General features: G+C 39.4%; 1 protein-coding gene across 2 annotated transcripts in view; it reads right to left on the reverse strand.

Moving 5' to 3' along the window:
• The window catches only part of GPD2 (glycerol-3-phosphate dehydrogenase 2), a 167,378-nt gene that overhangs the window by 75,671 nt on the left and 65,175 nt on the right, over positions 1-26,532 (reverse strand). For both annotated transcript variants that reach the window (XM_075180846.1, XM_075180847.1), the window contains exons 8-15: positions 26,238-26,382; positions 25,029-25,222; positions 11,579-11,713; positions 10,835-11,010; positions 8,269-8,400; positions 6,398-6,556; positions 2,316-2,428; positions 1,066-1,144 (exon numbers count right to left, since the gene is read on the reverse strand). In XM_075180846.1, the coding sequence (XP_075036947.1) occupies positions 1,066-1,144; positions 2,316-2,428; positions 6,398-6,556; positions 8,269-8,400; positions 10,835-11,010; positions 11,579-11,713; positions 25,029-25,222; positions 26,238-26,382 (1,133 nt within the window). The remainder of the gene's footprint in view (positions 1-1,065; positions 1,145-2,315; positions 2,429-6,397; positions 6,557-8,268; positions 8,401-10,834; positions 11,011-11,578; positions 11,714-25,028; positions 25,223-26,237; positions 26,383-26,532) is intronic.

The following is a 26,532-nucleotide window of genomic DNA, read 5'->3' on the forward strand; positions in this document are numbered from 1 at the left end:
GAAGGATGTATGACAGAACACTGGAAGAAGAGGGAGGATGTATGACAGAACATTGGAAGAGGAAGGATACATGGTAGAACATTGGAAGAAGAGGAGGGTGTATGAGGAGAAGAGGGAGGATGTATGACAGAACACTGGAAGAAGAGGGAGGATGTATGACAGAACACTGGAAGAAGAGGGAGGGTGTATGAGGAGAAGAGGAAGGATGCATGACAGAACACTGGATGAAGAGGGAGGATGTATGACAGAACACTGGAAGAAGAGGGGGGTGTATGAGGAGAAGAGGAAGAATGCATGGCAGAACATTGGAAAAGAGGGAGGGTGTATGAGGAGAAGAGGAAGGATGTATGACAGAACACTGGAAGAAGAGGGAGGATGTATGACAGAACATTGGAAGAGGAAGGATACATGGTAGAACATTGGAAGAAGAGGAGGGTGTATGAGGAGAAGAGGGAGGATGTATGACAGAACACTGGAAGAAGAGGGAGGATGTATGACAGAACACTGGAAGAAGAGGGAGGGTGTATGAGGAGAAGAGGAAGGATGCATGACAGAACACTGGATGAAGAGGGAGGATGTATGACAGAACACTGGAAGAAGAGGGGGGTGTATGAGGAGAAGAGGAAGGATGCATGGCAGAACACTGGATGAAGAGGGAGGATGTATGACAGAACATTAGATGAAGAGGAAGGATGTATGACAGAACATTGGATAAAGAGGGAGGATAGATTACAGGAAGTTAGAAGAGAGAAGACTAATGAGAAGACACTCGAGGAAGGAGTAATAAAGACAGAGAAGGAATGGATGACAAGCAGTGCAGGAAGGAGGATGGATGACATATAAGTGTGGTAGGAGCATTAATGACAGGTTTCTCACAAGTGTCAGAATGGTTGAATAATAGATCTACAAGAGGAAAGATGGCAGTAGAGTTTTGGAAAAGTAAGAAGGTAGTTATATTGTTATGGTTGACCTATACAATCAATCATAATGGTGCAAGTGTAGAGCTAATTGTTATAATTCTACAACATTGTTATTGCATAAATTAACATGTTACCATTAATTTACCTCCAAAACGCGTTGAACATCCACAATAGTAATAAAACCTTTCTTGTCCTTGTCAAACTTGTGAAATCTCTTTTTATACCTAGAAGAAAATAGTATAGCTTGAAAACAATACTTATTTCCTACAAAACTGTAGTCTTACATGCTGTCATACATACCAAACCATATGGAAAAGTAGGGTAGGGGGGCGCTATATAGTACTTCTATAGATTCAAAAAACACCTTTCACCACTGGAATACTGATTTTATTTTTGTCTGGAAAAAAATAACTTGCTACCATATTTACATCATCTCCATACTAGAGAGCATGTTGATGCCCGTAGTTCCAAATCGCCCCACATCTGCGTGTTTGGGAGTATAGCCATGATGTCATCAGGTCTCCTATTTAAATCACTCTGCCCTCTGATCAATGCCTGAGCAGCAGGTTCTATACCTTAAGTTGCCTGAACTCCTCTAACTTCAACTCCATTACTGTGTACCAACCTGGTTTGTATGACAACATTTGTTTCCTGGTAACCCTAATCCTTGGACTTGTTATTCCATTCTGTACCTGTGCCTTATTTTGTACTCTGGTTATGCACCTGAGCTACCAGCCCAAAGCCCGTACCCACATCTCTTCTGTATGTCAGCTGTCCCTTAGCTAGACCAGCCTGGGGGGCTGTAACCCGTGGACTCCCCGCAACACTGTCCATCAGTTATTTGTGGGTTCCCTAGTAAAGACCGGGGATCCAATTAGACTTCATGTCCTGGGTTTAGCCAGTGCCAGTCACTAGTGGCATCGCGGGTACTAATCTGAACTTGTCGTGACAGCACACAATGCATATAGTTGTAGACTGCTAGTAGCGGGATCGATATTACAATTGTAGCGATATAAATACAGACAATCTATATATTCAAGTCAGCTTACCACAGTATTCCTTAGTGGCTGAGGAGTGTACCTTGGCGACAACTGATAAGCTGCTTTGACTATAAAGATTATTAAACCGGTTTATCATGTGCAGTATTACACCTTTGTTACAATAGAAAATCTAAATAAGAGGCTGATAACTATGCGTTTCATAGTGATGTATTACATTTCTCTACCAAAGGCTATCAACACAGCTACATTTTTCTTATATACTTTGATTTTGATTTATCCTAAAGATGATTGAACGGAATACTGCAGGAAGCGATTTTAACAGCTACAAAACTGTATATAACAAACAATCAACCAATATAATAAGTCACAATAGTATTTAGCCCAACCCCCTTACCTGTCCACATCAGAAGGTGTCAGGTTAATTTCTGATCGATCGGTTAGTTGCTCAGATCGAGCTTTGTATCCCATTTCATAATACAGAAACGTCTTTGCGGCTTCCAATTCTTCCTGGTTAGTTTAAAACAAAATAACAAACATTCTATATTAGGTTTTTTTGAACTTTGGATTTTCCCCATATTTATCTGTAGACATTCATTCACATAAAGCATATTTGTAGCACATTGAGGGCCTGATTTCTTAAGGAATGCAAAACGAACGTATTGTGCATTATTTTGAAAACTGACATAATTCAGACATATACATGTCCGTATTCAACGACAAGTGGATCTGAAGACATGTCTCTTACTGAATATGGATTTAGGTATGCTCTGCACATAACAAATTCATGTCTGGAGGACCTGAAAGGCCAAATACTGTACTTTCTTTGCACATTCACTTAATAAAGGTTGGATGGATTTTGTGTCAAAAGAAACAAAAACCAAGCAACAGTCGTAAATTTGTGTTTTAACCATTCAACAGTACTACAATTAATATTTTACAAACTTTCATGGATAAGGTTGTAAAAGAAAGTAATTGTGTGTATTTTTGTTAACTAACTTGCTTTAACACTACGGGCTAGATTTACTAAGCTGCAGGTTCGAAAAAGTGGGGATGTTGCCTATAGCAACCAATCAGAATCTAGCTTTCATTTATTTAGTGCATTCTACAAAATGACAGCTAGAATCTGATTGGTTGCTATAGGCAACATCCCCACTTTTTCAAACCCGCAGCTTAGTAAATCTAGCCCTACAAGTCTTGCCTTACAGATAGCATGCTCACATTCAGATTTTGGAAAACACAGCTGTAGAATGGGGACACGGAACTGCAGATGCATATGAAAATGCGCAAGTTGGAAAAGTGTAAAAAAGTCACATTGACGACCAGCCAACTTAATTTCAGCTTCATGACTTATTCTAGCCTCCCAGTTAAATCACTTTCTCCTGCAATTTTCCACTTTACTCCTTTATCAATATATTCAAAAACAAACCTAGGGGTATATTTACTAAACTGAGGGTTTGAAAAAGTGGAGATGGTGCCTATAGCAACCAATCAGATTCTAGCTCTCATTTTGCAGAATGTACTAAATAAATGACAGCTAGAATCTGATTGGTTGCTATAGGCAACATCTCCACTTTTTCAAACCCGCAGTTTAGTAAATCTAGCCCCTAGTGTTCCTACTATTACCATCTTTGAATTATTGTCACGTTATTTTCTTGCTCCTACAAGACTTTGAACACATGCAATGAGCCGCATTGCTTATATTTCAAAGTATGCCCCAATATTTTACCTACTACATACAAAAAAACAAACCACTACTTAATAACCCATTGCTTCTTATATTAGATTTTATTCTGAAGTGTCTGTGATATTTTCAAAACAATGTTTAGATGTCAACCCTTAATCACTCAAGGAAGAACGTCAAAACCATACATTTGTACACGCATCTTTATTAAAAAGCAAAATCCAACAAAGCTATATTAAGAATACAATAAAAATAAGCATATGTCACAGGGGAATTAAAAGGAAAAAGAAATTAAAACGGTAGGCTCAAAAAAGGTTTCTTTCTGTGTTGAAAAAAACAATTTGTCATAATCAGAGCACTGATCTACTTTTTGCATGAGAAATGTGAGACTAAGAAGGGCAGTATGCACAGAGAGAGACGGAATACCAATTAATCCCCTGCTCCTACGTGGCCTTAGATTTAAATGTCTTTATCTTCTGTTAACTGGCCATCTCACTGTGAATTTCCTTTATCTTACACATGACAGCGGGGACGGAAGGGGTCATGTGATCAGGATACCATTATTCACAAATATCTATAATCAAGTCTTGTCTTGGGTGACGGTTATAATAAAGGGCAGCTAAACCTAGAAATGTTCATTTTTATTTATGAAGCATGAAGGTAACACACAGTTCAGTCTTACGTCAACTGCAGCTTTCTTAAGAAGTAATTTGTGATGGAGCATTTTATCCTTTCCCCCGTCACAAGCTTTCAATGACATCATCATCATCACCATTTATTTATATAGCGCCACTGATTCCGCAGCGCTGTACAGAGAACTCATTCACATCAGTGCCTGCCTCATTGGAGCTTACAGTCTAAATTCCCTAACATACACACACACACAGACAGACAAACAGAGAGAGAGAGAGACTAGGGTCAATCTTGATAGCAGCCAATTAACCTGCTAGTATGTTTTTGGAGTGTTGGAGGAAACCAGAGCACCCGGAGGAAACCCACGCAAACACAGGGAGAACATACAAACTCCACACAGATAAGGCCATGGTTGGGAATTGAACTCATGACCCCAGCGCTGTGAGGCAGAAGTGCTAACCACTAGGCCACTGTGCTGCCCATATGACATGTCTTGCATCTTAGACACTGGCCACAAGGGTGTTCATTTATGGCAAAAATGTCAAATTCCAAAGCATAGTACATTTAAGTTGTGCTTGCTGTGATACCACTGGCTGTGCACCGCACTTGTGTGAATTCGCTAACTCGTACACAGCATTTCTCTTGAGAAGACTACAATCCTATCATTGACACTTAGGGGTACATTTACTAAACGGCGAGTTTGAAAAAGTGGAGATGTTGCCTATAGCAACCAATCAGATTCTAGTTATCATTTATTTAGTATATTCTACAAAATGACAGTTAGAATCTGATTGGTTGCTATAGGCAACATCTCCACTTTTTTAAACCCGCAGTTTAGTAAATATACCCCTTAGACCTTTGCACTGCCCTTAAGTAATGTATGGGTTTTACCTGGCAACTGTTGGCAAAGGGATGGGACAGACAAATTGCGGGATAAATTTACTTGCGTATATTATTATTTTTATTATGTATTATTTATTCCAAGTTTACTTTTTAGCTTCGTTATACAAAGGCTTTGATATATATATTTATGCCTTTACTTGCTCTTTAAGTCTTCCAATACCTGAAATTGAATGCAAGTTCTTTTCATATAGATTCTTGTCCAAGTTTCCAACAACAAATATAGCGATTGTCGTACCATGTTGTGCTTTATATATTTCATTTAATGTTTTTTCATACTTAATTTATCTTCAAGCCCGGTTAAGCTGACTAATTTGATTCCTAATTTGGATATTCAACTTGACAGATAATAGTGCTCTAAGCACAAGGACTAAATCTTTGGTTTAATGGCACTTGTCCCCCTGCAGTGCTCCCAGTATCACTGAAGCAGCATTAGCATTAGAATCCTTGTGGCAGTCTGAAGTTTCTAGGATCCGTCTGAAGATTCTATATCATTACCAAACAGTATCTGGGGCAGGGTGCACGCCATTTACTAGACAGGATCTACAACTGAGTCTTTAATAGGGTTGCTTGGGTCTCACCAACAGACAGGTGAAATTGGGAGCTGACCTTTAGTACCAGTCCAGCACCAAACTACGAGTGGCACATTATGAATATTACTTCTTTGCTACTAAATAGAACTCAATTAAAATCATTGTGCAATATGCAGTTTGTTGTGAAACTACAATTCTCAGCATGCCCTGCCAGCTATCGGCTGGCGCAGTATGCTGGGACCTGTAGTTTCCCAACAACTGAAGAGCCACATGTTGGCCAGGCCTGTTCTGAACGGTTGCTTTCAAATGCTTTAACTGTGCAAGAAAACTGACAAAATGTGACAATTTATTAAAGTTGGTGGAAAAGAAAAATTTGGGGGTAAATGTATTAATGTCTGGATTCTTCATCTCCGGCGTGTTCAGCGTCTTCGGCGATTAAATTTAAAGCGGCGCTGCATTGTAAAGGGAAGTTTCCCTTTACAAGGCAGCGCCGCTTTAAATGTAATCGCCGAAGAAGCTGAACACGCCGGAGTTGAAGAATCCGGACATTAATACATTTACCCCATGGTGTTGCTTTCACTTTTCGAACAGCTCTACAAGAATGACAGAATCTGATAGGTTGCTATGGGAAACACCACCTCCTTCCTTTCCACCTTCTTTCATAAATAGCTTTTCAGAATCTGAAACACAATTGGAATTATGATAACATTAATAAATGACATGGAATACCTTTTTCTTTTGTTCTTTCCAGTTCAATTCTTTTCCCATAATGTCTACAATTCGCGGCAAAGCCTCTTCAGCGGCCTGGACATTCAGGAAAGCCAGGCGAGTACGTCGCGAGATGACATCAACGGCCGTGCAGGCGTACTCTCTCAAAGCATATTTCACCTGTGATGTGACGGATAAATAAATATAGGTTATATATACCTTTGGGATAGCTGGGCCTCTACAAGAGCCTTGCTCGCTCATTCCGAATTGTGCTTTCAGATTATTTTCTCAAGCCCCATTCCAAATGGAATATAAAATGAGAAAAGCATTAAGAAAATACTGCAGACTCAGCTTTAGTTGATCCCTGTGTCTGCTGTTCGCACTTTAACTGCAGGACAGAGCAAAATCCTGTAAAATTGTGTGTGTGTGTGTGGGGGGGGGAGATATTAAAGTAAGGTGGTGGTAGGGAGAGTCCTAGGTCAACTCTAATCCGCAGTGAAAAATAAAGTTGCCCAGTAGTTATGTGCTATATGCAAAAAGCAAAACAACATGCAAAAACAAAATAACAATTGTACCCCTTCCATCGCAACACAGCATGTCCAAGTGCAAATTTGCACCCTGTAGCTGGGTTCGCTTCAAAGTTTAATTGAGGCCAATTATCTGTATATTCTCATAGAAACAATCTCTAAAAAATTGTTCTATAATAAATGCATGACAGTTACAGACATGCCGACATAATATATAATTAGACATTTTTCTGGTTCCCAATCACGTTTTGACTGAATAACCGTGCAACAAGTACGATTTCATATGAAATAATTAATTGACTCCAGGTGACAGCCAAGAATAATACTCTGGAAAATATTCATCCGGACAAATATCTTCTATGAAATGGGTCGAATAGACATGTATCCAGTCAGTAAAGGCAAATTTACACCTACTTATGATATATATGTGTAGGCTAAGGTCTAAGTCAGTGTTTCCAAAACCTGGTCCTCAGGGAGCCCTAACAGTGCATGTTTTCCATATCTCCTTGTTGGAGCACAGGTGTATTCATTACTGACGGATACATTGTAACAGATCCACAGGTGGTATAATTATCTCACTAGTCACCTGGAAAACCTGCAGTGTTAGGGGGCCCTGAGGACTGGATTTGGGAACAATGGACTAAGGCAGTGTTTCCCAACCCTAGTCCTCAAGTATCCCTAACAGTGCATGTTTTCCAAATCTCTTTGCTGGACCACAGGTGTAATCATTACTGACTGACACATTTTGTAAATCCCGGCAATCAGGTTACTTTCAGAGAAATCTATGATTCTCAAGCATTAACCCTTTGTTAAATCAGAGAAAGAGGTGAGAGAGACTTTTTGCAGAGGTTTACAGTGACATTTTAGCTCTTCACCTCCTGTTAAATAGACCCCATAGGGAGGAATTCAATTCCCCCAGAGTATCGCCGCGCTGAACTTATTACCGTTATTACGGTAAATATAACCCGGCTTCCTGATGAGCAGCGAGCAAAGAGCCAGCATGGAAACTACAGTAATAACGATATTTAAGAGCACTATTACCATAATAATGGTATGTAAGCGCACTATTACCGTAATAACGGTATGTAAGCACACTATAACCGTAATAACGGTAATAGTGCGCAGGCCGCGTTACTTTTTACAGTAACGTGGCCAATTGAATTCCTCCCATAGTATTGATTAGAGAGGGCTGGGACTGTTAAAGGCATCAATGACTCCGAAGAGATGGCAAATACCTGGCAAGAACTTTTTTTTTTTATATCAACTACACATACACACATATATGTATATATTATCTATCCACACGTATAGATTTATAATAACTTTTGTCTTGCAGTTCAGCTAGAAAGTTCACATTCTACAAACCTCTGCTTCAATGTATGGAAATTCAGAGACCAGTCTTTTCCCCACAATTGGCCACCTCTTTCCCGTGACTTTAGCCAATTTGGCCACCTCGAAGGCCTGGTCACCGTAGGTGGCGGCCAGATGCTGGGCGACCTGCAGGAGAGAATCAACAATTCACTGTGCATCTCACACTTCAGCCTCCCCTCCCTTCTGCTCCTTAGAGCACAGCAGGGGAAAAAAAAAAAAAAAAAGCACGCTACTTATGTCAGATTCCCAAGGCTTTTATCAAACAGACTGAAGAGGGTATTAAATCTTGATTGTGTGGGAGGAAACGACTTGCGTTGTGAACGCTTAGGCCAGCACTTATACTACTATATGCATGTATCAGTGTAACTGTGACTAATGATGCGTCAACTACTTTTTGCAACTGTGATCACATTTAACGAATGTATTGTTGGAATTAGATGTCATGGAGATGGGACTGTCATGAAAATCACAAGGAAAGGAAAGAAAAAAATAGAAAAGACAGAACAGAATGCTAATTTCTGTAAGCGTGCTCTGCTGCTGCACAGGGTTTGTCAAACAATTAAAACATTTCATACATTCTGAAAATTAGTTGTGGCACAAAATTAGATGCAGGTGAATTGTTTTGCTTAGTTAGATATAGCAGAATCCTATCACAAACTGAACATTCCATTGCTGAGGACGTTTAAGTGTTCATGATCATGTGGACAATGTTTCGTTCATCTGTATACTCTTTAGAGCAGGTCTGTCCAACCTGCGGCCCTCCAGGTGTTGTGAAACTACAAGTCCCAGCATGCCCTTCCAGCTATCAACTGGTTGTCTACCGGCAAAGCATGCTGGGGCTTGTAGTTTCACAACACCTGGATGGCCGCATGATTCACAGACCTGCTTTAGAGGTTTATAAACCAGTGATGGGCAACAAGCGGCCCTCCGACCCTTTACCTGTGGCCACAAGCCTATTCCTGCTTTATTGTCAGATTTCTTTGCTATAACTTGTAACACTAAAATGCCTGTTGATCTGTTATTACAGGTAAGTGTCTCTTTCTTTGATTAATTGTATTATTTTATCTTGTTACTGAGATTAAGTGTAATGTGAGGCCCTTTTGAAGGTTAGAGACCCTGGAGTGTATCAGGTTGCCCATCACTGCCATACACAGTCTGATCTGGACAACTAGTGGCTGGAACTAATTAACCGACTCCAGATGATTTCAATCAATTACTCATGTCTTACTCATCAACTACTCATGTCTTGCTCATCAACTACTCATGTCTTACTCATCAACTACTCATGTCTTACTTATCAACTACTCATGTCTTACTCATCAACTACTCATGGCTTACTCATCAACTACTCACTCATGTCTTACTCATCAACTACTCATGTCTTGCTCATCAACTACTCATGTCTTGCTCATCAACTACTCATGTCTTGCTCATCAACTACTCATGTCTTACGCATCAACTACTCATGTCTTACTCATCAACTACTCATGTCTTACTCATCAACTACTCATGGCTTACTCATCAACTACTCATGGCTTACTCATTAATTACTCATGTCTTACTCATCAATTACTCATGTCTTGCTCATCAATTACTCATGTCTTTCTCATCAACTACTCATATCTTACTCATCAATTACTCATGTCTTACTCATCAACTACTCATGTCTTACTCATCAATTACTCATGTCTTACTCATCAATTACTCATCAATTACTCATGTCTTGCTCATCAACTACTCATGTCTTGCTCATCAACTACTCATGTCTTACTCATCAACTACTCATGTCTCCTTTATGAACCAGGTCATAGTGTCATGTGCCCAGTCAGTAAAGGCTATTCACCCCTAAATATGAATCACATATAGAGCGTGTGGACATTAGGGACTAGGCCACAGAAATTAGATGCTGTCATTTCGCACGGACTATTTCCACTATCTGTAACCCCGAAATAGCAGCGACTGTCCAAACAACCCCTTGAAAATGGCAAAAAATTAATCAAAAGAAACCAATATGGTGCAGTATGTTTGTATGAATAAATAAACTTCACCACAAACAATAGGCAACAAACTTCCCAAGAGGACAGTGAAGAAATAAGATCACTCTTCAACCCCGTGTCATGGATCTGTAGCTTTTTCTATCAACTAATATGCTTACAAGATGGATTCCTGATAACTTGCACTGTATACTGGCACACACTTGTATTCCATTCCAATATCAACATCTATGGAGACTCCACTCTCATCATGATGGATATATCGAAAAAGGGGATATAGAACTTTCTAGTGTATTAGCACTTTAATAAAAAAAGATGTAGAATAACCACAAGAAGAACTTTGTCATTCTGTTAATGTGGATATCCATGAGCGCCTTTGTGCGCATTATCTTGAATATTTATTAATATTTTGGCATTGGTGGTAGTCTCTGTAAGTGCGCAATAATTATACTTTCCCATTTTTATTTTATTGCCGTTAAAATAGTGTCTGTAATAAACCACAGACCTCCAAGACGTTAGATATAAAAATAGATGGGCAAATATACAACCAAGTTACGAAAATTTACCTCACTTTCTAGGCCATAATCCTGAACGAGACGGATGTAGAGTGTAGGAGCCCAGTCTTTCCCCCCCTCAAGGAAAAGTCCCACAGTTTTGCAAGGGCCGGCTTTCAGATTATGCGCTTTAACGGCGGCATCCAGAGTATCCTCTGCCATCGAGCGGTACGTCGTCCATTTTCCACCTACAAAAATGCCACATATGTCTTCTACGTCCATACAATAAAAGTGTCTTCTTTGCAGATTACTTTTACAGAGCACTGGACAAAAAGTGACCCTTTCATATAGGATTGGAATACAAACACTTATTTCTAACCATCTATTGATTATGGGATTTAAATGCCAAACAATGCCAAAAGAAAAAGTGCAAAAATACTACTTTAACATGGATACTTTACAAGTGTTTCGAATATTTTGCCACCTCAATCATAACTTTGTGAAAGGTGTCTTAAAAAGTGACCAATACTTGGCAGATTGTTTTATTGAAAAAACGAATGTTACAATGTTCTATGTTAACACAAGATTTTTTTTTTGTAAGGAATTCCAAGTTTTAAAAAATGGTGTAACAGGTATAAAATTAAATATCTTGACGTGATCAAATATTTAAAACATAAAAATGGTTCCATGAATTATAGGATTAAATTAAAACATGGCACTCATCAACTGATGAAAAAAAGTTAAGAAAAATATATATAATTTTTAATTCTTGCAGGAAGAGTCAATGCATTCAGAAAACCTACAACATTATGTTACCTGCTATTGTGACAAGACCGCTGTCGCCAACATCAACGACGTGATTGCGAGATATGGATTGTGTGTCTGTAGAATTGGGATTTGTGACCAATGGACGGATGCCGCTCCAAGCTGCGAGGACGTCGCCTCTGCGAACTGTAACAAGACGAAGGTGCTCACACAACGTGACCGCAAGGTTTCAGTTTAGGTTGATACATCAAACGTTCCTCTTTCTTTTCCTATTGTCCATCTTCTATATTTAAATACATCGATTTTATATAATACAGTCCTTCACAAACTTCTCAAAAACATTCACGTGGCTTTTAAACTATTCTTAGACGGATGCACCCTGTGTATAATATTTTAGAACTTTTTGGAACTTTTCTATCATTACGCAATTTGCTTTTTGGTTTCTTTATTTGTGTTAAAGTCCAAGCTGTCTGTGCGAGAGATTGCAGATAATCATGTTCCAACTATGTCTATATAGACTTCACCTGCTCACTAATCTTTGCTATGGGTAGGTATGTAAATGTAATCTTTGCACAAGGGGATCGGCTGATATATAAACGTACTAATCCATAGCTGCCAACATTCGAACACAGTTTGTATGAACACTTTGTATGATCATGTGTACATGTCATGTGTGCTGCACTCTTAAAGTATACAGAGAAACTCAATCCCCTTTATAACCTGCCCTCTGGACCTGACCTTAAAAATTGGAGCCCCCTCCTTATTATGGTGGCTCCTTTTTGTCTGAGGTTCAGAGATGACTCTTGGAGTTGGTGGACTAAGTCCATCTATAGCTCTACAACAAAGGTCTAGGGAAGCGGTTTTATTGAGAAGGGATTGTCCACTTTAAAATGAGCCCATCACTTACACACAGTGGACTAAGCCATTTTTTGGGTTGAACAGCCAATCAAATCACCAGAGACTACTGACATCACTGTGTCTCACGTCTCAGTGAGGTCACTAGTTCTTAGTGAATTGATTGGCTCAGTATTGGATCAGCCCACAAAATGTCTCTATTTCCTCTGTCTGGATAATGAGTACACTTTAACCACTGAAATGTAATATACATATACAATTTATTTTTAGTATGATTTCCCTTTTTAAATCTGTGTCGTCCTTTGGCTGTAGGTGATATTTTTGCGCTGTAAAATCAGGGAGAAAACCAGTCACTCCTTGATATATTAAATCACCTTCTCGTGCAAAGGGAATGAGTCACATCAAATGCTCAAAAGTGGAGATGTTGCCTATAGCAACCAATCAGAATCTAGTTATCATTTATTTTGTACATTACACAAAATAACAGCTAGAATCTGATTGGTTGCTATAGGCAACATCTCCACTTTTTCAAACCTGCAGTTTAGTAAATATACCCCCTTGAAAAAAGTTGACAAGTTCATTCAATTGTGCAAGTTATTGATCTCTGGTATCACCTATTTTCTACCAAAGAACACTGAGAAGGCTCGTTGCAGTATCTTTTAATGGCATTACTGACAGAAAGTCTCCCACGATCACAAGCTCAAATATTTCCTTTCTGAGAAACTCATGAAACTTTTACATATACATTTGTAAACATTATGAATGGCTCTTCTTATATAAAACAATGTGTTTTTGCAATGTGACGATAGTTAACTTGGGGGTAGATTTATCCAACCTCTAAAAAGGAAAAACGGAGGTGTTGTCCACAGCAACCAATCAGATTCTAGCTATCCTTTTCTATAATGTACTAGATAAATAATAGCTAGAATCTGATTGGATGCTATGGGCGAAACCTAAAATTTTCCTTTATATAAAGTTTGTTAAATCTAACCCCTAGGTGTTTAAATGGGAGAGTATATCACAAAATATTTGAACGCTACTGAAAATACATCAAAATAGATTTAAAATTGTCCTACAATACAACAGTTTAAGCTTAGAACTATGTGTTGTATTTGATAATGTAGTAAAATAATCTAACAGGCATAAAACTGATTATGCATCTTACTTATTAACTGCAGACCCTCCAACTCCTCCTACCGGGTGCAAAATGATCTGCTACAAATCTCAACTTAATTGATTATTGCAATTACTGTACTAAATTAATTAATTGATGAAAAATATATATGGGTGGGAGTTCGGGAGCAGAAAATGACTGATGAAAGAGGTCCTGTTGTAAGGTCTAAAATTTGTCCCATAACAAATCATTAACGCACCAATTAAATCCAGTACCATACCTGTATGTACGTTTTAGAAATTAAGAGTCTGGAAGGAAAGAAGCTAATTTGTAATTATGTCCATATGTTCAGTAGGAGACAGCTCAAGACGTGTCTAGTTCTAAAACAGCAGTATTTGCGCCAGATATGCACACACAAGTGTCTATAATTACGCCCAACAATAGCATAGAGATTGCATACAGATGTCGTTTGATAACGTTAGTAGTAAATGCTAAAGTTCACACTACCCTATTGGTACACAATATATTGATGTAATGAAGTGCAGCACGGTGTTTAAGTGGTTAACACTTCTGCCTCACAGCACTGGGGTCATGAGTTGGATTCCCGACCATATCTTTATCTGTGTGGAGTTTGTATGTTCTCCCAGTGTTTGCGTGGGTTTCCTCCAGGTGCTCCGGTTTCCTCCCACAATCCAAAAACATACTGGTAGGTTAATTGGCTGCTAACAAATTGACCCAAGTCTGTGTGTGTGTATATTAGGGAATTTAGACTGTAAGCTACAAAGGGGCAGGGACTGATGTGAGTGAGTTCTCTGTACGGCGCTGCGGAATTAGTGGCGCTATATAAATAAATGATGATGATGACGAGGTGTCATATAGACAAGGGAGAAAATGATAGTTATTAAAAAATGCAAAAGTCACATTTTCAATATAAAAATGTGATTAAACGCAAACATAATTACAAAATATAGATTAGATACAAATATCTGTTGTTGTCCACTTTAAAAATTAAATGAGAGTCTTGTTTTCTGCAGAAGTCTACGTTGTAATGACAAAATAACTAATGCGGCTAGACAACCAAAACCTGATATAATATAGCTGCAATACTAATGGTTTAAGTATACTTAGGTGGAGGCATCAATAAGCAATCAGCCAATCAGAAGCAGCTAGATAGCGCTCAGCCTTGCCCACCTCCGTTCCGCCACTCCATGTGATAACAAACAAAAGTCAACATGACGCAAAAATGTATATACAATCATACGCTTCTTAGGTGCACATACGCGGTACGGAAATACATTTATTCGTAAAAAAAAAAACAGACGTACGCCGTACTTTAAATGAGCCCCTAAGTATACAGTACGTGAAAGAGCACTCAGGAGAAAAGGTCTTATGCCAGACTGTTAAACCAGCCTAAATGAAGTGCTAATCACAGAAATAAAATAGCATATTACATTTATAAACTAATGGAATTAGAAATAGCTGCTTATGAGACATTATAATTAAACAGCTGGAACACATCCAAGCCTGTGTAAGTCGATAACCTTGGCACGGTGTCTGCCAGGGGAAAGGCAGGTCTGCAGTGAGTTGATATGGCTCGCGCAGTTGTTCATTCAATAACAGGCAATCTATAAACACAGCTAATTGTGTAAGTGAAAAACAGCATGTGACTAGGCGGGGATTCTGCAGTCCAGCAGGGGGAAAGAGTTTGCATGCAATGCCAGGCTAAATTTATACTCCAAACAATTATAGACTTCACAGCCAACTACCCTACCAAGAGCTTAATAACTCAGATAAAAATGGACCATTTTAATATTTGTTAATACAGACGTCGGTATCCCCCCTCCCACTGACATTTAGACAACATATTAAATCAGCTGTTTGCTTTTTAGCTATTTGCTTGATTGCAATTGTGCAAATGTCTATATGATAAGGTAAATATGTTGCTATTTTTGTAACATTCCTTCCTCCTGTTACGGCTGCTTTTGGGCACTTTCCGAGGAAGTTTACGTTGAAGGAATAAACTTAGAGAAATTATTCCTTCAAGAAATTGGTCTTAAAATATGTAATGCTCATAAATATGTTTTAACAGACCGGGACTTTGCTTCTTACCTTTGAATGTCAGAAGAACATGGGCCTGATTCATTAAGGATCTTAACTTCTTATTTCAGTCTCCTGGACAAAACCATATTACAATGCAAGGGGTGCAAATTAGTATTCTGTTTTGCACATAAGTTAAATACTGACTGTTTTATCATGTAGCACACAAATACTTGATAGCTTATTTGTACACTGAAATTTAAAGTTGATATTTGTGTGCTACATGAAAAAACAGTCAGTACTTAACTTATGTGCAAAACAGAAAACTAGTTTGCACCCCTTGCATTGTAACATGGTTTTGTCCAGCAGACTTAAAAAAGATACCTCTTCATTTAAGATCCTTAATGAATCAGGCCCCATATGATTATTATCATCAATTTGATTAATTTATTATAGTTTAAATACACTCCTCATTGCTGTACAATTGGGAGAAAACAGTAACAAAACAGGACTTGGGGGTTAATGTTTCAAGCCGCAAGTTTACGGCGAGTTTGAAAAGTGGATGTTGCCTATAGCAACCAATCAGATTCTAGTTATCATTTAATTAGTACATTCTACAAACTGATAGCTAGAATCTGTTATAGGCAACATCTCCACTTTTCAAACCCGCCGTAAACTCGCACCTTGATACATTTACCCACAGGGCTTAATAGACAGAGTTTTAAGAGCATGGGGACGTAACTTGCAATCACCAGCCCCCATTGCAAAATTTGGGGGTGGATAGACATGTATCGATGGCTTGCCCTCCACCGCTGGGTCTCAAAGATACCATATGGGCTACTCCAGCAGCATTTACACCCCTGGGTAAGAGGGCCCTTCTCCCTAGCTTACAGTCTATAGAAAATTAGGATTTTGGCATATTAGTGCACACAGAGTGTACAGTGTGAAAAAACAGAACTGCTCACAGGATGCAGAAAAAATTTCCTTGATTTTGCTGAACTGTTTGTTATATTCATTAAAGAATAGATAAGAAATTATGAAATGTTTTTTACCCACAGTATATACAGCACAGTACCCTCAGTTTTAGAGTATAGGAGACTCCTGATTTTCATGGAGCTCTGTAGGCCCTCCTCCTGGCTCTCACTTGCCTTTCTTGTGGGGGAGGGGGGCTTGATGTGGGGGCCTTGATGATGTGTTTTGCATAACCAGGCTCATCTCCACTGCTTTAAGACACAATTTGCGTCTTTGCGCAGTGGTGGGCAGGACTTGATGATGCAAAATGCATCATCACACCCACGTCACTTACCCCTTGAACCCTTGAAGACCCTGGAGGGGAGGCCCAAAAAGTGGGCATATATGTTTTAGAGACTCGGCAAGGGTTACATTTTCCTCTACTTGCAGGAAGACTATAAGGTGCAGATAGCATTTTGATATATTACTACTTCCTGGAAACTCTAAACTTTTAACCTTTAAATGATTCTGTCAACAAGGCTGTTGACAGAGATGATTTCTTTTTTCTTCCTTTTAAATCTTCCATCCGGGCTTCCATAATTCTGAATAATGAAACATTCCTCCATTCTTTATTCTTTAGTTTGAATTTTTTGTGTACTTTGTAGTTCTTTCCAACTATGTCGGGGATCTCCCTTTCTAAATAGTAAGAATAACTAGAGTCCTTACCTTAGGGATAGTTCCGTGTTATGCAGACACCATGCAAATATATATATATTTTATCTTTTTCCATTTCCTCTCTGTTTGAAAGACATTTTTAAAGGATAGGGGAAGGAACCGGCCTGACGTGCTTAGATCCAATCCATACCTCCTGTTCATTTTATTCCAAATGATTAAATTCATTTGATCTCAAGCAATAGCAACATAATAAACTTTAGTGTTCCTTTTTACACTTACATAGTGCACAAGACAAGAAAAATAAATGGACGGGTTCTCTTGAAAAATAATTTCATGCCAAATTAAATATTACATTTTGGGTGGAATTAGTGAGATAAAATGTATGGGTTTGGCGTGTCCACAGATGTATCTAACGTCCACTTTTTGAACCTCCCTTCTAAATGGCAAGGATGGGGACGTGACGCACCCTGGCGTTTTAATAAGAGAAGAGATGGGATCCGAGAGGGTGGCCTATTCTCCTGGGAAGTCTCCCACAAAATTCCAGAGTCTCCTGGAAGTTTGGAGACAGTAGAAAAGTATAAAATAAACAGTCCAGTACCAGAGATCCTCTTGGAAGACCTTGTTCATAGAAACATTAGGATTGTCAGGACCATTAGATGCCTTGAGGTAAGTTTTTGTATTTTATATTATTATGTCACTTATTTTCACCCAAAACAACATTTTCAGTGAAATTGGCCTTTAGTATCTACACTAAAGGCATTTTGCATTAATCTAGTTGGATTATAGTAGTTTGAAAGAATTACATAATAAAATGTCAAATTAAGATTAATATCGATTTGGAATGTATTACACCAATTTAGCGGCATAATATTACTTTGGGGGTGACTTCATATTCATTTGCAGTGTTATACTGTAATTTGGTGGTGTCATTTTAATATACGGGTCTTATATTCATTGGAGTGTTTTACCTTAATTTTGACTTTTTCAATTATTTTCAGTCTTTCTGTGTATAAAAAAAGCTTAACAAATGGGAAACCATTTGAGGAAATGGTTGGCAGACCCAAAGGAAGGACAATGTGATAGGATAATGTGACCGGAAGATAAGACCAAGATACAGGAGGTCTCTTCAAAAGGGGGACAGTTGGCAGCTGTGTTAAAGTAAACCCGCCCCCTACACACAGTGGAGGCAGCCATTTTGTGGGCTGAACCAATATCCACTAACATCTCCATGATGTCACTAGTGTCTAAGGAACTGATAGTCTGATTGTTACACAATGTGCTTATTTCAACTCAGACAATACCTCCACAGTTTGGGGATATCAAATGCTACCTGCATGCTGGTTCCCATTGATCAAATGTCCTGGATTATCAATTTAAATATGTGAAGGCATCTGTTTATCAGACGTGTTTAATGCATTTCAGAAGAAATGAGAAATAAAGCGGCAGATTCTCTATTATGCATAAAGACTACTGAGCGTGAATAAAGTTTTCATGTTCAGATTAATAAGCAAAATCCATGTTGGTGAATATTTGTACAATACTACAACAGGTCACTTACTGGCTGCTGTAATATTGCTTCATGAAACATAACTGCAGGACCCGAGAACTGCAGAGGTTCAGCGAGTAAGATCACAATAATTCCAGATTTTGTTTATGAAGTATGAGATTCTCTGTGAAAGTGGAGCTGATATGGACACATAGTGGAGGGAGACATTATTCTGGGGGGGTGAACCATTCATAAAACTGCAGCCTAACAATTCACTAGGAGCTAGAGACAAGATAGAGGGATGAAGTGCAAGTGTCAACATACCTCACAGCCGTCTAGGAAAATATGTTCCAAGGTGGGTGGTAATGCATGATTAAACATACCTGAACAACATGGAAAGATCGTATCAAGCGGTCTGTTCCATGGAGTTCTTAATATAGAAAACTATGCAAAATATAAATAGAAACCAGGAAATCCCTGAATATGCTCAAAATCTACACAAATAATCACAACTTCAGGACATTCTACTACATGAATGGTAAACAAACAATCAAATGTTTCACTTCTTGCTGTGTAATATACTCTACTATCATGTTACAAAAATGCCTTCATAAATAAATTAATCATTTTCTAGTTGTCATATTGATTGCGTTAATGGGGGTCTATAATTGCCGATCTTTAAATTTTCTAAACAAATAAATATATGTAACTTTATCCTAGTGGCTGAATTTACATTGGGGGTATGTGTGGTGGCTGGAGAACCACGGTTCCCTCTAAACTGAGAAATCTGGAAATAAATAATTTAACACCTTAATTTTCTTACAACTCCCCCCTCACAAGTTGCACTGAAAAGCTACCTCTGAAAGACAGTGCAATGCTAATTTTTTTCCCCTAACCGCTATGTTAATAAATGAGCCTTTACTATAAATCTAGAAATTAATTCATAATCTGTGAATTACTCCTTTTAACTGCTACTTCTTGCCACAAAAACAATGTAAAAATAAGATTAATGTCATCTAGTTACTGCTAACCAACAGTAATGTGATGCAGCATTTTTCTAGGGATGACTAATTACACAAAGTATTACAGTACGGCAAATTTCAGCCCGGGGGGCACACAGGCGGCCGCATCACATGGGGGGGGGGGGTGACGGACGGCCCAAAAAGTGGTTAGACTGAGCGGCCCAGCCCGCCCCTGGCCTGATTCATGTCCGAACGCAACTTGGACGTCAGTGCTAATCAAATCAATAGGAAGTGCTACCTTCTTTATATAACAGCAGAACCTTTGGAAGAGTGTTCTGGAGCATTCAGAGAAGCAATTGTTGAAGCTTGTCTATCTAGAAAGGGTTATAGGGAGCTTTTCAAACAATTTGAAGTCCTTCGTATTTACCAATGGAGATTACTGAAGACCACTGCCAATCTACCCCGATGTGGGTGTTGCAGTAACTTTTCAGAATGTGTGACACCCCAAGAAATTACAAAGACCTCGGAAACTACATCCAGGGATCTAAAAGTCTCTCTCTCAACACTGTAAACCCCATGACTCCACCTTCAGAAAGAGACTGAACAGGTATTGATTCCATGGAAGGCTAGCCAGGAAAAAGTCCCTTCTCTACTAATAAAAATGTAAGACATCACAGTATGGTTTAGGTTCGCAAAATTGTATCTAAACAAAATGTAAGACTTCTGAAACAATCTCTAGTAAGAGAAGACCAAAGAAGAGGCAATCTGGGCCACAACTCAAGCCTGGCTGACATCAGATCCTACAACAGGACAAAGACAAGTACGCCAGCAAATCTACAACTGGATGGCAGGACAAGGACATAATTAAATCAAGGTTTTGTAATGGCCAAGTCAAAGTCCTCAACCCTATTGAGATGCTGTGATAGGACCTTTAAAAGAGCTGTGCATAAACAAATACCATCAAACATCAATGACCTAAAGCGGTATTGTAACTAGGAGTGGGACAATATTCCTCAAATACAATGTGAAAAACTGATAAACGAGTATAGAAAATGATTACTTCAAAGCAACTGCTGTTAAAGATGTTCTTTACAAGCTACTGAATGATAAAGATGTACTTCATCATCATCATCATTTATTTATATAGTGCCAGAAAATTCCGTAGCGCTTTACAATTGCTTTACTAACTGTTACATACAGCTTCTTCGTGCAAACCTATATTTTGTTAAATAAAAAATGACACAGAAACACCTATTCTGTTATTTGTCCCATGAGATTAGAGTTATCAAATGAAACAGACTTGAAGAGGACCACATGACGGATCATCATGTGCTGATATTTTAAAACACAGATTTAGAAGATGAGAGTGGACTTTCCTTCTTCTTCATGACTGTATCAGCAATGAAGTCTGGAGTGTAGAGGACAGAATCAGCAACACTCTAATGTCCATTATTTTCCTAACAGTGATTTTCAGAATTCCACATAAAACCAGTGTAGAATAATACTTTGTAGATTGCTGGCAGATCGCCTACTCACCAAATAATAATGTTCTTACAGCAGGGAAGTGGAGATTAACATGCTGTAATAACATTATTATTTCGTGAGTAGGCAATCTGGCCACAGACTACGGAGTATTTACCTACACTGATTTGATGTGAAATTCTGAATGTCACCTGTTGAGAAGACGCCGGTATTGACATTGGACTTTACCTGAATCTGTGCTCTACGCTCCACATTATATTCCTGATATATGTCATTGTTAACACATGGAACATGGATCGTCCTTAGGATATACGGGGATTCTTCATTCTGCCTATCAGTTCAACACATAAACTAGAAGCCTCCTCTCTGTATAGGCCACAGGTATACTTTAATTATGGTCATTATGTTACAATTCAGATACCTGTGTTAATCCTGATTAGCACAGGCAGACCAGAGGCGCGGAGTCTAACAGATTCCCCAGTGTTCACCAAGAACCGCCACAAGGCGGGATGGGCTTAGCTGCCAGGAATCCACAGGTCGCGGCCCTCAGGATTGGCTCAGAATGTAACACTGGATCTGTATACTTAAGAAAGTCACTAGAGAACAGCAGATCTGGAAGGATGCAGTGAAGGTATCAGAGTAGTCAGACACACCGGGAACTGGTACACTGAGACCAGGTAGAGAGTAATCAGACACGCCGGGAACTGGTACAAGGTTCAGGCAGCGAAGTACACAAGGACGTTCCACAGTCTTGGTCAGACAGGCAATTACTAGTACACGGTTCAGGCAGCGAAGTACACAAGGACGTTCTACAGACTTGGTCAGACAGGCGATACTGGTACACGGTGATCCCAAGTGTATAGGTAGCGGCTGAGGAGAACTGGAAGTCAGAAGCACAGCACACGAGTTGCACTGACACCGAGCAAGTGTCAGTGCAGGTTTAAATAGGAAGCAGTTCGAAACTCCAGCCCCAGTGATCCAATCATCTGATCGCATCGAGAGCCCACAACACTACAGACAGACGCTGGAACGAGTGACAGGTGATTAACCAATCAGTGCGATTCGAGCCTGGATGCAGAGAAGCACCGAGAGAGGCACAGAGAGATCATATGGAGGCATAAACTGAGTTTCATCACACAGTAGCTGCTTCAATGGTTCAGTTATTTTCTTACGAGTCCTCACAGAGAAAACTCCTGACCTATTGGGGGTACTTAAAGACCGAGGTGATCTTGTTTACTTTTAAGACGTCGTCTCTTGCCTTAGTTATGTCACTGGTTCCTAGTGTACTGAGAGCCTTCATTTTTATGAATATTGATTCAGCTTACAAAATGGCCACCAAAGTGTATCACGCTCCTTGGACACGCGGCCTGATGAGACTTAGCACATCCGCAGGTGCTCTTATTAGAGGCATATCTTAGTGGGTACCTGAACCCTTGTGTACAGATGTGCACTGCGTTTACTATCTAGCTGCTTCTGATTGGTTGCTTACGTATTGACCGCTGTTGCAGCACTTTATTCATTAGTATCACAGATATGTTGTGTCAAGTTGCAGCATCTGTTCAGCTTTCTGCTTTGTGTTTTCCATTAGGACTACCGCAGGGAAAAAGATTCCCATTAGCTTTTTTAAGTGGTAAACAGAAGATGTGGGGGTGTTTGTATGTCCTTACATTTTATGTGAAAAATGCACCTTTTGGACTTATCAATAACACTGTCAATCCGCATCTCTACACTATCGTTGTACGTAAGTATTCACGCTTGACGTGTTTTATTTTTAGCTGGATGTTTCTGTGGTACACGGTGCGTCAAACTCGAAATCAGGCCCTCGATGTCAACCTTTTTTTTTTTTTTTAACATTTGCTCCATCTTTTATCGCTGACAGCTTCAAGCCTTTCTGCCCTGACGCTCCTTTCTCCCCCTATTCCAAAGTGATGCAAAGTATAGAAGTCGGCCAACTCCCCCACACATGGTGGAAAGATAAAATAGGCGAGCTGTCATCAGGGGCATGAAGCAACTAATCACAGGCACACACACATACATACACACACACAGAGACACACACATACACACAGAGACACATACACACACACACACACACACACACAGAGACACACACACACACATACACACACAGAGACACACACACACACAGAGACACACACACACACAGACACACACACACACACATACACATACAGAGACACACACACACACAGAGACACACACACACACACACACACACACACACACACACACACACACACACTTTGACAGATTTTAAAGGGCACATTCCCATTTGGCAGTTAGTGACCCATCCATGTAGGGAATTGTGATGATCCATCACCGAGATAAGTGCTAACGTTACCTATCTTATCAATGTTTTTATTTATTTTTTGTTAAACATACTGAAAAAGCTCAAAGATTCCGGGATTTAAAAAAAAAAAAAAAAAGGACTAATTTTTACCATTGCACTGAAAATGTTTAGAACACTGCTGTCCCCGTTAAAACGAGATACCAGTACAATAAAATTGTAGCACAATGCATTAAAATAACATAAATCACGTGTTCGTTTTCAGCATTTAGCCCTTATAGTGTTATTGTTCGTGCACAACATAGATTACTTTGTATTGCTCAGTTGATTTAAAAAATGGTTTAGAATATATATATATATATATATATATATATATATATATATATATAGAGAGAGAGAGAGAGAGAGATAAATAGATAAATAATCTTCTCTTATATCAATCTTTAAAGATATCTATCTAAGTACAAAACACACAAATGATGACAGAAAACAGCAGAAAAGAATGCAGCTTTGCTACTTGTGATGGAGCAATTTGGCCACCGAAGTGCAAAAAATACCAAACTAAATCCATGAGCGTGTATGATGGGGTCCTGTAATTGTCTATGTGACGGCTTTCTCTCACTATGTAAAATGTGCCACGGCAGGGGGGCATAATGCACAACAGGAGAAAGGTACTTTGGACAGAAATAGAAAGATTGCTGTCACTTTAAAGATTACAAATCAAATGACAAATTGCTGTCATCGTAAGGAACATATTGAATAATTGCTCGCTTCACGAGAAAAGATAGTGCTTATAATAATACTGAGAATGTTCTGCAGCACAGTGACCTCATTCCAGCAATCTAATGAATTAGTGCTACGCTCGTGAGCGGAGATTGTGAATGTAATACTTTTTAAAAATTAACTAAGCACCTTTCCTTATGAACAGAGGATGTATAATGCAAAAAAACTTTGTAAACATGTTGCAAAAACAGAAGACTTTTATGAAGGTATCTGAATCATGAAAATGGTGGTGATCCCAGGGGGCGAAAACCCAAAAATCTAGATGGCGGGAGAATGATCATAAAAGGGGTTGTCTACTGTTCAGCCCTACATTGGAGCTCTGCTGTTATCAGCACTTTGCTCCCGTTGTTCCGCAGCAGCCTGCAGAGATCCCTTCCAACAGCTGTGATCGGAACCTGTACTAGCTATTGAAGTAGCTAGAAAAGGCCTTGCAAACCTATGGCTCTCCAGGTATTCTGAAACTACAATCCCCAGCATGCTCTGCCAGATGATATCCATTCGATAGCTGGCAATGTATGCTGGAACTTATATAGTTTCGCAGCCCCGGGAGAGCTACAAGTTGGCCAGGCCTGAGCTAGGACAATGCTGAGCCGTAGCTCCTATCTGTACATACAGATCATTCAAACGCAGAGTAACTTTCCCTCGGCACCCCCACTAAAGAACTATATGGAGGGAAACGACTGGCTACATGAGATTGTCCAAAATCAGCTTAAAATGCTGCAAAAACAGTCAACACGTATTATTGCCCAATCACAAAACAAGTTTAACACATATGTCAGTTAAGTATTAGAAGAAAAGCAGATACATCAACAATTGCAGGATAAGTATATGACAGCAACTTGTTTTACCTTCCACGTCACTGCTCAGGTAATTGCGCACTTCAGTTAATATGAAATTAATGTCATGCTCTGTGGGAATGGGGTGGTGCGTGACCTCTGTCGGAGTGTCTGTTGTCCCAGCAATGGTCATCTTCTCCCATGGCAAGAAAAATATCACTCTGCCATCACTAGTGGCTGGATCAAGCAGTCCCATATTATCAGGGCTACGGAAGACATTAAATATTGTCAGTAAGTATAAGAATAGTAAATCAAATATAATAATATAAACAATTGGTGGCATGTAGGATGGCAATATGAGAGATCCTTTAAACTACCAAAGAGGATAATAAAGACACAAGAGTTGCATTAATGGATAATTCCACCAAAACTACATTTTCCATTGTGCATGGTATATCCTAAGTAAAGTCCAGTTCCAAAATGCTATTTGCTTGGGGTCAGGAACAGGCTACGAGTCCTGCAATGTCTAACGCTGCGCCTGCCATAGCTTGACTCACTATTGCAAGGCTCCGATTGTAGTGTTTGATGGCCGACAACACTTTGCCTGTCTGTAAAAAACAGAGTGGAAGGAGCAAGGGGCACTTTCCTTTCTACAGATGAAGCGGTCTTTTATCTCTCAGATAGGCCATGTTCTGTTGATGCCAGCCAGAATATGCAGGAGTGAGAGGAGAAGGATAAGCACCATCAGGAAGCCTAAACACAGGACTCCATGCAGGTAACCTTTTGGGACCAGAGTTTACTTGGGACACTCCACCCAAAACTGAAAATCATAGTTTTGGGTGGAATTATCCTTTAATGCTGTTTATGCTGAGGACGTTAGATCCTTGAAGATCATTCATGATTTCAGCAGTCACACCGTGGACCTAAACCTCAATCTGCTTCAGCATTAAGGCTAATTCTCTATTGCAGGTCACCGGAATTGACTCATTAATTTAAATTTCAATCAGCAACCACTTGAATGTACTGAGCACAGCATCCATTCCCGGTTCCAGCGCTTACTTCTCCAACAGATTCAGTTGTGCGACTTTCTACTGCAGGCCTGGCCCACCTGCGGCTCTCTGTGAAACTACAGAAAGACCCAGCATCCTTTGCCAGTAGTTAGCCAGTCGCTAGCTGGTAGGATATGCTGGGACTTGTAGTTTCACAACACCTGGGAAGCCACAAGTTGGCCAGGTCTGTTCTACTGTGCTGCTGTTTTACCAGCACACCCAAGCAAAATACCTGTAGTATCCTGGCATCACAATGTGCACCCCGGCACTGGGCTGGCAGATGTTAGCGGTCTCTTGATCATCCATCTTCCGCACAGAGTCTGTGAATGGTCCTGTGGCATTGATGACACATTTGGCTCTGACATTAAACATTTGATCTGTGAAAGAAAAACTGAATGAAGCACTCAAAATATGAAATATAAAAATATTATCTAATGTCCTGCAGACCTTTGTAAGGGTATATAGGATAACACAATGTCCTGCAGATCTCTGTAAGGGTATATAGGATAACACAATGTCCTGCAGAT

The sequence above is a fragment of the Mixophyes fleayi genome, chromosome 7 (genome assembly GCF_038048845.1).
Source record: "Mixophyes fleayi isolate aMixFle1 chromosome 7, aMixFle1.hap1, whole genome shotgun sequence".
NCBI classification, from domain to species: Eukaryota; Metazoa; Chordata; class Amphibia; order Anura; family Limnodynastidae; genus Mixophyes; species Mixophyes fleayi.